This window comes from Arachis hypogaea, chromosome 19, assembly GCF_003086295.3.
Source record: "Arachis hypogaea cultivar Tifrunner chromosome 19, arahy.Tifrunner.gnm2.J5K5, whole genome shotgun sequence".
In the NCBI taxonomy this organism is placed as follows: Eukaryota; Viridiplantae; Streptophyta; class Magnoliopsida; order Fabales; family Fabaceae; genus Arachis; species Arachis hypogaea.
The window spans coordinates 8,236,164-8,249,976 of NC_092054.1; the positions used below are offsets into that span (position 1 = coordinate 8,236,164).

The window sequence follows — 13,813 nt, forward strand, 5'->3', positions numbered from 1 at the left end:
TTTAATTACTCAATATTTTTTGCTAAAAAATATTTAACTACAAAGCTCATGGAAAGTTGGAAACTTATTATTAAACTGTTATTCTTTTAATAAGAATAATACTCTAAATCAGTTTTTAATAATACTTCTTATACTATATTTTGACACTATTGTAATTACTGAATATAATATGATAAATTACTAATCAACATTAATTTGATCATAATTTTATGTGATGTCTACATGACAGTTTGAATAATTGCTAGACAGATCAACATGACATTTTTTTGTCATTATCAAACTAAACAGGGAATGAAGGTATAAAAAGAAAATCAGCAGTGTTAAGGGCAGCAGTTTTTTAGATTTTGGGCCATCGAGTAACCAGCATAGGTATTTCAAACAGAGAGATGGAGAGGAGGATTGATGGTTAAATGATTTGGCGCGTAGCAAAAATTTTGCTGGCTATATGATAGCTAGAATTTTATCAAAATTGATGGCCCCGAAGACTTTCCGAAAGACCATTACTAGAGACTAATAGACTTATGTTTTGCAACTTAGGATTTAATCAAATCAAACATTTTCTTTATATTTGTAAGAGTTAATTCATTTATTTAGTTGCATTTTACTCTCCTTAAACAAAGAAAAAGAAACCACACTAGGGGACCTTTTACAATAATGTGGGGCAAGTGACAAGTTGAGTCCTGGACCTTCTGGGATCTGAATTCTTCACCATTAAAAAAAAAAGGTTAAAGGAGATAATAATTAGGGTAAAATAGAATAAAGAGTAATTTTGTTATTTTTCAGTTTGAATGGTGACCACTGACCACACGTACGTCGCAAACAAGCTAAGTATTGTATTGAAATAATGACATCCTGTATAATATAATATTTATTTATATGAATATTATCATCAAAACCTGTCTTGTAATAATAGATATTAGATAATATCTTAATATGAATATAAAACAAAGCGTGAAAGTGGCAAAAACAATATGCAAATTAAACTGCACTGTCGAGTTGATAGGGAAATTGAACAACAACAAAGGAGCAAAAATAAGTAATGGTGTGTTCTCAGAGAAAGTGTGCTATAAAGTGACCAAATAGACAAATGCTATTACAACAATAACGAACAAAAGGAAGTGCAGGTGTTCCCCACAGAAGCTTTGGTTGTTGGATGGAGTTGTCATATGATATGTTCTTCTCTGTAGAAGGCAGAAAAAATAAGTTAACAGAAAGAAACACATATATATGAGTTGAGCCAGCATCCACTGCTATACTTTCTTTAATTTCTTTTCTCTTTTTATCTTTTTCATAATCACAAACCAACTCAATTGAAGAGAGAAAAAGAACAAAGTACACATAAAAAAAGGAAAGATATTGCATAACACAGTCTGCAAAAGAAATGAGAGTTATTGTACTTTAATTTAAGAGAAAGATATTATTCCGTTTTGGAGTGATATTTCTTTGTATCTCTTCTTCGGTATTTTCTCTACATACAACAGTTATAAAATCAATAACATAAAATTAAGTGTGGTGATTCTAGATATTGTAGCTTTTATAATAATACGCATTGTGGTTTATGTGGTATAATTTTCTTTTTCTTGCAATTTGAATTTGAATATATTTTCAACTCTATTTATTATAGTATGTTTGAAGTTATGATATATATACAATTACATACAGTAACATAGCACGGTTTCAATATGATAATCACCAAATTAACAATGACTTTGGGTTTTGTTAGAAAACTAACTTTCTTCCAACTAATAATCAATTAATAAAGTAAAAAAAAGGGTAAAAAAAAAAGTAGAATTAAAATAGAAAAAAACTAAAATATTGATTGATTGTTGCTACTATAATTACAATTATAATAGGAGATCATATATTAAAAATAAACTCAATTATAATATAAAAAGTAAGCTGCTCAAGAAATAGTAATTTGATCAAGTATAATCAAAAGCTTAGCTAACATAATTGGGTAACTTACTAGTAATTTTTGGAACCACGACGTAAATCGACTCTTTCTCCGGTTCTCTGTACTCTCACTCTGCGACAAGAATATAATTCTTTATGATCCCCCACATTTGATACATTATTACTATGATACAATAATTAACCACACAAACAGGAACGATATCAAACAACATACTTTGGTATAAAATTGACAACACATCATGAACATAAACATCAATATGCGAAAATGTTTTATTTCAAATTTGTCTATTCATAAATAGTATAACTTTTGCAACGTGATGTATTAGTTTGGTAGCTTTGACATTTTGGAGGTCTAAATTTTTTTGGGAGTGTTAGGTAAACAATGACTATCTTGAACAATATGAATAACCACTAATCAAATAAAAACATACTACACCTCCAAATTAACCATTTAAATCTTAATATTAAAATAATCATCCGTACACCTAGTGAAATGAACGTGCAATATATCTATTGTTCATATTGTTTAATATTTTCATTGTCTACCTATACTTTTCCAATTTTTTTTATGTTAGTAAAAACTACTAAAAAGTCATTATTATTATTTGTGTGATTTACATTTATTGAGAAAGTGAAACACTTGCTGTGCAACAACAAATGTTAACATGTCCATTTATAATTAGTAAAGAGCATAGTAAACCTTCATTTTTGTAATTCTTGCAGTGACTTTTGCAAGATATATATCTATAAAATTGAAGCGAAGATGCTTTGTGTAAGAGAAACAATAAAAAATTATAGCTAGGTTGTGCAGAAGAAACAAAAAGAAAATTCAAGAACGTAGATAATTCATCAACTCTATGTTTTCGTTCACTACCATTATATATATATATATTCCAAAATTAATTTTAAATGATTTAATTTTTGTTGTGGATCTCTAGACTAAACAATTGAAAATACAATAATAATGTGTGAAAATTATTAGAATTTAGAAGCACTACCTCAACATCATGAGATTCATAGCCCACATGAGTGGCATCTGGACTAATCTGTCCATCATGATTGACATGGACATGCATCCAACGGATCCCAAACCCCTTCATCACTACTTCCTCATTATCTTCTGTATTTGCATAGAACTCAAATTTAAGGATAGGATTGCAAGCGGTGTCCCTCTTTTTCTCTTTGATTGCTTCCGTTATCATGTTGGAACTCTCTCCATCATACCATACTACCTTATGATCTGATACCATTTCCAATTGATCAATCACATCAGAGAAAGCATAGCCGGTCAAGAGTCCTCTATTGCCAGAAGTTGTGATCCATTCCCAGTCATTGCAACCCTTTCTCAAGTAGCATTTCCATCCAAATATCACTTTTTTGACGCCAAAGTTGAAAGATTGGTATTGAGATATCAAGATGCAGCCAACAAGACAAGAAGAAATCTTGTGATCTGGAGCAACTTCAACAATGATCGAAGCTTCTCTAGAGTAGTAGTCAGGGAACCACTCATTAATTATGCTCTCTTTACTTGGTAAGTAGTAGTAGAAGAATATATTACCATTGTTTGCTTCATTATGCGGATATCCATCATTATTTGCCACAAGTTGTATCCTGAATTTCAAGTCTTTCAAAATTGCTTCATATGCATCATCATTCAACTTTGGGCAGTTATGGAATACAAACCATGCATTGTGTTTTCTGGGTGGTTCATTGGTTAAACTTGAGACTTCCTTCAAGGATTTGCAGTTTACTGCATAAGAGTATATAATAGATGGGGGAAGTGGAGGTGTGTATTGAAGCAGTTCACAATCAATGATCAAAAGATTCATGAGCTGTTGAAGATTCTTAATGCTTTTTGGCAAACTTGTAATGACATGACAACCTCGCAGTTCTAATACTTGTAATGATTGTAAGACATGAATGTTGTCTGGGAGTTCAGACAACCTCTTACATCTGTAGAAAACTAATTCCTTGAGAGACAAGAAGGCAGGGGTGGGCAATATTCTTCTTAACATGATGCATGTGTCATCTTCATGTTTTATTGGATCCGTGAGCGCAATTATGGAGGCAAAGTTTTGAGGAAGCTTCTCAAGAGAGTAACTGATGTTAAAACTGAACCACTCAAGATCTTTGAGATGCATAATAGTGGATGGCACTTCACTCAAAGCCGTTGACGGTAAAAGTAACCTGAGGTTGGAATGATCAGCCATCATGGAGATTGAGAACTCTTTCAAATTGGAGCAACCAGTGGCCCACAAGCAATGGAGAGAGGGAGAACAATAATCACCGCAAAGCCTCTTTAGCGATGTGCAATAGCTCACGTGTAGTTCTTCAATCTTGGGGAGAGAGAAAATAGATGGATCAACATCTTGTAAGCTTTTACAGCCATCGAGTTTTATTGATTTGAGATTCGTGGCACCTGCTAAATTTGGGCACTCTATCAAGTGTTTGCAGCAACAGAGGTCAAGAAACTCCAAACTTGGTAGATTCTGTCAATCCCAACAAACATGTAAAAACATGTACATGATTAGTGGAAGAAAAAAGTGTTGTTTTATTATTTAATGCGTTACACTCTCACTTATTTTAACTTTACAAATTAGGGGAGTGCTAGGAGAACAATGAAAATTTTGAACAATATGAACAACCACCAATCAAATGAAAATACATTACACTCTAATTTAATGCTACTAATTAAATTTACTCTTTTAATCCTATTAATTCACATTGTTTACACATTGTTCAAAAATCTTGTTGATTACCTATACTTTTCCTACAAATGGGGAGTGCTAGGAGAACAATGAAAATATCAAATATTAAATGACAATAACTTTTTCATATTTTCAGAATAATTAACTATATTTTCCAATAAATTTTTGTCTTCTCTTATTATTCTTGCACCTATATAAAAAAAGTGTTTCCAGCTAATCAATACAACTCAATATTTTTAGAATAGGTATAAAATGCATTTGAAATTTAATTTAGTTAAAAACATATTGAGCATATGAATTTTTCTAGTTGTCCATTACAATATTAAAATAATATATAATTTATTCGAAATTTAGAATATAGAACTTGATTTTATTAGTATTTAGTATATATATTGTTGCTTCATTCAAATCAAACATCATCTATATACAATCATAGGAGTGAAAAATCCGTTTGGGGAAAAAATTTTTCGAAAGTGAAAACTCTTTGATGTGGTTGATTGTTACTTTTATTATCTCTTTTTGTTGAAGAAAGCATTGCATCATGACATATAGTGAATTAATACGATGTAGCAAAACAAGAAAATGTTAAATGACAAGAAATGTCTATTGAGAACCAATTATGTTCTTTGTTTTAATTTAAAAAATTATGATGGCTATATATAAATAATTATTGGGTGTAGTTTAATATTTATCTCTTTTATATATATGTCATTTGAATCTAAGTCATGTATTTTATTATCATTTTTTTTATATAAAATATTCGTTGTTCTCTCGTCAAAACTTATTAATTATTCTGTGATATTATAGTTACTTTTTTTGTAATAAAACTTTATTCTTATGAAATATTTTAGTGTGATATTTTATTCTCACAAAAGTTTATATAGAAAAACATTCTCTTGATTAAATGATGAAAATATGACTTTTTAAGAAATAATTAGCATGTAAGAATATTTTACAATATATAAAAAGGCTCAGTCCTTTTTCTAAAAATTTTTATTATACAGAATAGAATTACAATACAAAATTTATTAACTAAAATTTAGTTCTTTTACCTGCTATAAATTAATCTTACATAATAGAGTAAGTTTATAAATTATAAATCTTGAAAAAAACGTCCCATAATTAATATTACTTATACTAACTAATTTCTATAATATAATATCAATCTTTATTTTAGTATCTAACAAAATTATCAAAAAAGCATAAAAAGAAATATAAACATGATCCTACCTGTGGTGTATCCCAAAGTTTTTCAACATTGCTATCTCGCATAGAAAGCTGAACAAGTTTTTTAGGCCAACAAATAGATTGCACAAACTTAAGTGGACATTTATTCCACTCAATATACCTTAAGTCATTAGGAAGTTGAAAACCCTCTAGAAACACTGTGTTCCATTCAAGATCCATGTTGAAATTTCCTCTTAAAGCAAGTAACCTTAACTTTGGCATCTTCCTTAATGCAATGATGATTATACGTGGATCTATTGTAACTTGATTCATATCCACCGTCATGCTTTCAACTCCATGAATATCCTGCAAAATTTATAAGCATTGCAATACAATGTTAGTACCATGTTGCTGTAAGCAATATTTTGATACAAACATATATACACTCATCTTGAAGACCAAACCATTAAAGCATGATTTTCTTACTCTCTCATCTTGGAAAATATTGCAAATTTCTTCGGTGGTATTCAACAGTCTTATTTGTTGACCTCCATTTTTGTTATATTCTTCATGAATGATTTTCCAACACATTTCCTGTGTCAAACTATGCATTTGTATGTATTTATCATAACGACCATTCGAATAAATATTTATAAGAGACTTGTCCAATAGACTTTTTATTCCTATATCTGCAAAGAAATCACAAGAATTTAATATTCTTGTTATTTTTTCCATTTCATGCCCGTGGAAACAGCATGCAACATGTAAAAGGATATTTTTTTCATCATCATCTAATGCATCATAACTCAATCTCAACACTTTCTGAATATCTGCATTGGGATACTTTCTTAATTTTTTCAATGCACTATCCCATTCACCTACACTTTTGCCGCGAAGAAATGATCCCAAAATTTTCAAAGCCAATGGAATGCGGTTAGCATAATTTATGACTCTAGCTGTTAGTTCACCATACCCCTCTTTGGGATGGGAATCAGAAAAGGCATAATGGCTAAAAAGTTGATAGGAGTCTCCATTACTCATTTGCTTGATTTCATGAATTTGTTCAACTCCTCCACTTGTAAGCACACTCCTGTCCCTTGTTGTCAAAATGACAATGCTACCAGAACATAGGCAAGTACGCAAACCTGGAACCAAATCAGTTGCAATTGGCGAATCAACCACATCATCCAGTACAATCAAAGCCCTCTTCTTCTCGAGTTTACTTTTAGTGCGAGAGTCTAGTACTCCAATATTGGTATTATGAAGATCTTGGTTTAATAATTGAGAAAGAAGTCTGCTGCATATGTCACTGAGACATGGTTTTCCTAATTCTCTGGAATTTGACAAGAAGCAAGAGCCTTCATATTGAAAAGAGTAATTGTTGAAGAGAGCCTCAGCAATGGTTGACTTACCAATACCGCCCATACCCCAAATTCCAATTACAAGAACCTTCTCCATCTTGAGTCTCATCAAAGATTCAACGCGGGTATAGTTTGTGTTACAAATAAAAGGTCTTTTGAGTCCATCTATGAAGCACTTGTTCTTCAGACAATGTGGCAAAATTGCTTTTAAAATGTCACTAATTAACTTAGCTTCATCATCCCTGGCAAAAGATAACCACAGCATAGATCGAAGTGAAAATGGATAAACATATATAGTTCCTTGCAATCCATTATTTTAATTGGAGTATAATAATACTCTCTTTTAGTTAGTCAAGTAAATTTGTATATATATCATGAAAAAAAATATCGTGTAACACCAATATATCTTGAACAATATACCTGATTTCAATGTAAAATCATAATGAATGTTACGATTTCCGAAGATGTCATTATTTGAATTTTACGTTTTTATATTCTTTTGCCATTGCTATAGCATTGAAGTTGACATTGAGAGGTGTTTCTTCTTTAGACAAAAAATAATATTTTCACGTTAAAGATACTAATTTAAATATTATTATTATTATTATTATCCTTGAGAAAGAAATTACAAACCGTAGACAAAATCCTGAAGGTCAAGCTGAGTTGATGAGAAAAAACAACAAAACAAACACAACAATAGACTGTATTCAAGTTTAACAAGAAGAAGGTAACAACTAATAACAACAACACAAACAAATAATATATTAAACATAATTGATTATTTAGTATTTGTAATTTGAATCCAAAACAATTAAGGAAGAAGAATGTAATTAATTAGTACCTGTGGCTTCAACAATTAATTGAATATATAGATCTATTTCTTTGACCAATGACCTTAATACAGCGGTTGTTTGGGTGTGATTAACTTAATAGAAAAAAAGATTTTTTTTTAACTTATTTAACAAAATTTTAGTAATAAAAATAAAAATAAATATTTTTTAATTATAATTTATATCTTTTTTTAATTTCTTTAAACAAAAATTTATATAATAAATAAATAAATAATATTTTTATGTTATTATATCTAAACATATTTGATAAATAAAAAATAATTTATATAAAATATTAAAATATAAAAAAAATTCAAAAATAAATATTTTCTTACAAATTCAGCAAAACAGGGTCATATTACCTGTGATCATCAAAGGTGATGCCAGAAAGATTGGCAGCTTGAGTGAGTGCAGTCCTCCATTGTTGCACATGGCAACGGTCCTCCGAAGATCTCTCATGCTTATCAAAAGCTCTGCGGTAACTTCCAGTCTGCTTGCGAACATGTGTGGGCTCTATTCCGTAGAACACTGGAATCACTACTTTGTTATTGTTCTTGCGTTCCATGATCTCCACCAGCTCTTTCAAGCACCACCTAGAGGATGCATAGTTTTCGGAGAAGATAACAACAAACAAGTTTGTGTTTCTGATGGCGTGAAGAAGTTCGTCCCAGATGAGACCTCCTTTGTCCATGCCGTCATCGTCTCTGAATGTTTGGATTTGGTTTTGGCGGAGAGCGACTTGAAGATGGCTGAGGAATCCTTTGCGCGTGTCTTCCCCTCTGAAGCTGATGAAAACATCGTATCGATAAGTCGCAGGTGCTTGAGAAGAAGAAGCAGCAGCAGCAACCGAAAGTGACATGTGTCTATGATGGTAATGAATGAAGTGATTCAGCACTTAATTAATAAGAGAGCCATTGCCTGTGCAGTGGTCGAGAAAGTCACAGGAACCCATCTTTTCAATTTCCGCGTGGGGTCCATAAAAAATTATTATCTTTGTTGTAACCGTAATTGGGGGCTTGGCGGGGAGAATAAAGAGGATTAAAACCATTATCGGTGAACAGAGGGTTGTAGGTGACTAGGTGTTGCTTCTTAAAATTAAAATATTGAATTAATGTTAATTAATTTCTTATTTTTTTCCATTAAAAATATTGATATTTTAGTATTTTCAATCCATTAATACTACTGCTTACACTGCACACAATAGAGAGTCAAGACTCAAGAGCACAAGGTTGAGGGAAAAGGAACTTTACCTTGTTTCTTTTCCGTGTGGGTCCAAAACAATATACAAGAAGGAGCCTTGAAATTGCATTGTTACTTACAAAAGAGGATAGTATAAATGGTTTCGGGTACTATCTCTCACCAAGATAAGAGTATCTTCAAATTGAAATTGCATTCCTAAAAACTTTTTTAGTTAATATTTGTTAGTCGGAAATAATCGTATTCGAAGGTAGAAGCGATTCGAAATATTGAGTAAACTGTTTAAGTGTGAGGAGTGTACGAAGTTAGTCCCACATCAAAGAAAGCAAAGAAGAATGCGAATTTTATAAGATAAAAAATCCATTAATTTGACACTTTAAGATTTTGAGTTGGATGTAATATCTTTTTATGAAAAAGATTGAAGATTTTAAACTCTAGGATTCCTTCTATTATTTTTATCTTTCATTTATAATTTCTATAAATTTTAATTTTCTTACAAATTTTTCTTTCAAGCACCATTTAATTTTTTTGTCAAATTTATCTTTTCATTTAAATTCAACACACTCAATTCAGTCAATTTTACTTTCAGAAGTTTTTTCTAGGATTTCTTCTATTGTTTTTATCTTTTATTTACAATTTCTACAAATTTTAATTTTCTTACAAATTTATCTTTTAAACATCATTTAATTTTTTTTGTCAAATTTATCTTTTTATTTAAATTCAACACACTCAATTTCCAATTTCAGTCAATTTTACTTTTAAAAGTTTTTTCCTTTACTTCTCGACTAATTCGAAGATCTTTGATACATTTATAGAAAAATTAGTACCTGCAAAAGAGGAGTAGATTTTGCTTTCAGACCATTAAAATCGAATCACCTTGAATTTACAAAAAATCGATAAAACAATAATATAACTTCAATTCTGATAAAAATGGAGATATCTGAATAAATAATTATAATTTGAAAATACATTTTAAAAAATTTTAGTGAAAATAAAGTCGTATATATTGACTTATAATGCATCTCTCTTCTTTTTCAACATATATATAACACGCGTCATAAAAATGATCGTAAACATTTTCAAAAGGGATAAGTATGATTTTGGTCCCCAACGTAAGGGCTGAAAATTTATTTTGTCTTTTGCCTTTTTTTCGCTCTAAAATGGTCCCTAAGATTTTAATTTATTTTAAAATCATCCTTTTTACCAATTTAATTTTTTTTATTACCAAATTATTCTTCATTAAAAAAATTATAAAATAAAATAAATATAAAATAAATTAAAAAATAAAAAGAAGAAAGAAAGGGATACGAAGGGGGTGGGGAGAAAAAGAAACGGGAGGCGAGAACAAGGAGGGGGACCACCGTACCACCGCCCCGCCGCCCGCCGCTCTGCCGCACCACCGCACCGCACCCCCGTCGCACCACCGCACAGCACCGCGCTACCACCACCTTCTTCTTCTTCTTTTTCTTCTTCTTCCACTGCACCATCGCCCCTGCCGCACCACCGCACCGCACCCTCGCCGCACCACCGCACTGCACCACCACCACCTTCTTCTTCTTCTTCTTCTTCTTCCGCCGCACCACCGCACCACCAATTCCTCTTCTTCTTCTGTGAACTTGATTTGCTTGTGAAATTTCTGAATTTTTTTTTAAATTTGTTGTGAAATATTGTTGTTGCTTAAATTTGTTGTGGAATATTGTTGTGGATTTCTGATGATGATGATGATGATGACGACGATGATGATAATGTGGTGGTGGTGGTGGGTTCTGGTGGTGGTGGTGGTTCTGTTATGGTGGTTTAGGTGCTGTTCTGATGATGATGATGATAATGATGATCAGTGACGGACCCAGAAAATTTTAGGAGTGGGGGCAAATATATATATATATATTAAATAAATTTTGTTAAATATTATTAATTATATAGAGATATAAAAATTAAAAAGAGTTAGTTAACACTTTTATTTTTAAAATATTATTTATTATATATAATTTATAAAAAAATATTTTTTTATTTCTAAAATTTAAAATTAAAATATTTTAATTAAATTATAGATAACTTATTATCCTAACTAATCTTTTTATACACATTTAATAATAACAGACTGAATTAACTGGCATATTAACGCCTAATGATACATTAGTATTTATAATTTGAAATTAGAATTATATATAAATACTAGAAAAATTAAATCTTTATATGAAAAGTATGTTTATATAAAATAATAAAAACATAATTTTTACAATTTTTTTATTTTTTTTTAAATAATTAAATTTGTTATATATTTTTTAATTTAATTTTGATATAATGTTAGATAAAATATTTTATGTATCTGTTTAATTATATATTATAATTAAAATATTTTTTATTATTATTTTTAAAAATAAAAAATATATTCTAAATTAGTAAATTAATCAGTTCATTTTAAAATTTTATATGCAACATAGGTACATATAATAGAACAAAAGATAAAAAATAAGTAATAAGGATGAATAAATCGAGAATAAAATAAAATATATAAAGTCACAAAAAAAATAAAATATTAGATTGATATCTAAACTATAATTGTTTGAATTAAAAATTGCAATTGAAAATATCAAAAAGAAAAATAATGAAATTGAAAGATACATAGTGTCATGGAGAGCTATATAAAAAAAATTGAAAAATTTAAAATTTACTTTTTGATGAAGAGAAGATGACCATTAGACAAGGAATAGAAAAAAAGGTTAAAAATATAAAAATAAGAAGAGGGTTTAAGAGAATAGAGAATTGACGGTATAATAATTAAATTTGATTAGGTTAAATAATACTCAAAATGATAAAAAAATAAAAAAAATAAATTTAAAACTTTAGCTAATTGAATTTATTTTATTTGTAGAGTGGGGTTATTTAAAATTTGAAGTGGGGGCATATTATATATAACTATATTTTTTAAAACAAAAATTAAAAACATCATGGGGCAAGTGCCCCCTCATTGTTATGTTTGGGTCCGTCCCTGATGATGATGATGACGATGATGATAATGTGGTGGTGGTGGTGGGTTCTGGTGGTGGTGGTGGTTCTGTTATGGTGGTTTAGGTGCTGTTCTGATGATGATGATGATGATGATGATGATGATGATGATGATGATGATGATAATGTGGTGGTGGTGGTGGGTTCTGGTGGGAGAAAAGACAGCGCCGCCGAGACGGGGGGAGGGGGGAGAAAGAGAAGCGGGAGGGGCGTGTTGTTTCGGGAAGAGGGGGAAGAGGAAAGGGGGAAGGGGGAAGGGGGAAGGTCGCCGCCGCAGCAGCTCCACACCGCCACAGCCGCTCCACGCCGCTGCTCCTCCTCTGCCTGCATTTGCGCTTCTGCTTCTGTTTCTGGTTGAGGAAGAAGAGGGGAGGGAGGGAGGGGTATTTTTGTCCGAAGGACCATTTTACAATAAGCTGAAACCTTGGGGACCATTTTAGAGCGAAAAAAAGGCGAGGGACGAAATAAATTTTCAGCCCCTACGTTGGGGACCAAAATCATACTTATCCCTTTTCAAAAAATAAGGCAGAACATTTAGATGTCGTCGTCTTCTCCAACCAGTACATACATTTTTTGCTTCTATATTATTTTAAAAATAAATGTACTCGTGAAATTACTTTACAAACTAAAATTCTCTTAAGAATATCCTAAATTTTATTTATTTAATTTGATATTTATAATTTTATATATATAATATTTATATTTATATGTTTATTATATTGAAAATTAGTTATTTATTTCAGCAACAACTAATGAGTATAAAATAAAGAAACGTAAGTGCAGAAATGATTAAACTTGAACCCCAAGTATATATTCACTTGCAGCACTAGCAATTCATCCTTTCCTTTTTCATCAATAGAGAATATACATACATTTTTGTGACACAATAGATATTTTTTGACTTCATCTCTTGTCCTATTCAACTATATTTTGATAAAATAAATAAATAAAAATGAAAGAAACTTGTCAAACAAGTTTAGAGAATTTTGAATAGAGATAGATAATAGATATCAGTGTGGTGAATCTCATATTATTAGCAAGATAGCGGCTTATAAATAAAATGTTGTTGGTCCTATTGAGAGATTACTATGTTTTGTAACTAATTATTACGTGCTTTTGAAATATATTCAATGTGAATATGATGTCTTGTAGATAAAAAATATAGGGTAAAAAACCTTAATAAGCCAAGCCAAAAATAGTGCAACGTAAATACGCCAAACTGAAAATCGTTTCAGCAATAAGCCAGAAGCTATTTTTATGTAATTCGAACCAGCTTGGTTCGAACTACATCTCTACATAATTCGAACCAGCTTAGTTCGAATTATATACAAACACATGCACACACATAATTCGAACCAGCTTGGTTCGAATTACACACAAACACACGCACACACTAATTCGAACCAGCTTGGTTCGAATTACACACACAGTAATTCATGGTATAATTCGAATTATGTTGTTAAAAAATTAATAATTTATTAAAAAAATTTATTAAAAAATTTATTAAAAAAATTAATAATTTAAAAATTAAAAAAATATTTTTTTTATTTCATATGTTAAAAAAAGCTAACAAAATATTTAATTACGAGACTTCTTTAAAATATTAATGAGCTATCAATTCGAATTC

The 13,813-nt window shown here is 30.4% G+C and overlaps 1 protein-coding gene across 1 annotated transcript; it reads right to left on the minus strand.

Moving 5' to 3' along the window:
- Positions 1-852: 852 nt before the first annotated feature.
- Positions 853-9,092, minus strand: LOC112780107 (TMV resistance protein N). Its single transcript, XM_025824447.3, has 6 exons — positions 8,343-9,092; positions 6,276-7,392; positions 5,853-6,155; positions 2,913-4,403; positions 1,967-2,026; positions 853-1,181 (listed from the first exon to the last, which is right to left on the minus strand). The coding sequence occupies exons 1-6, from the start codon at positions 8,837-8,839 to the stop codon at positions 1,065-1,067; spliced, it is 3,585 nt and encodes a 1,194-aa protein (XP_025680232.1). The 5' UTR covers positions 8,840-9,092; the 3' UTR covers positions 853-1,064.
- Between the last annotated feature and the right edge of the window lie 4,721 nt (positions 9,093-13,813).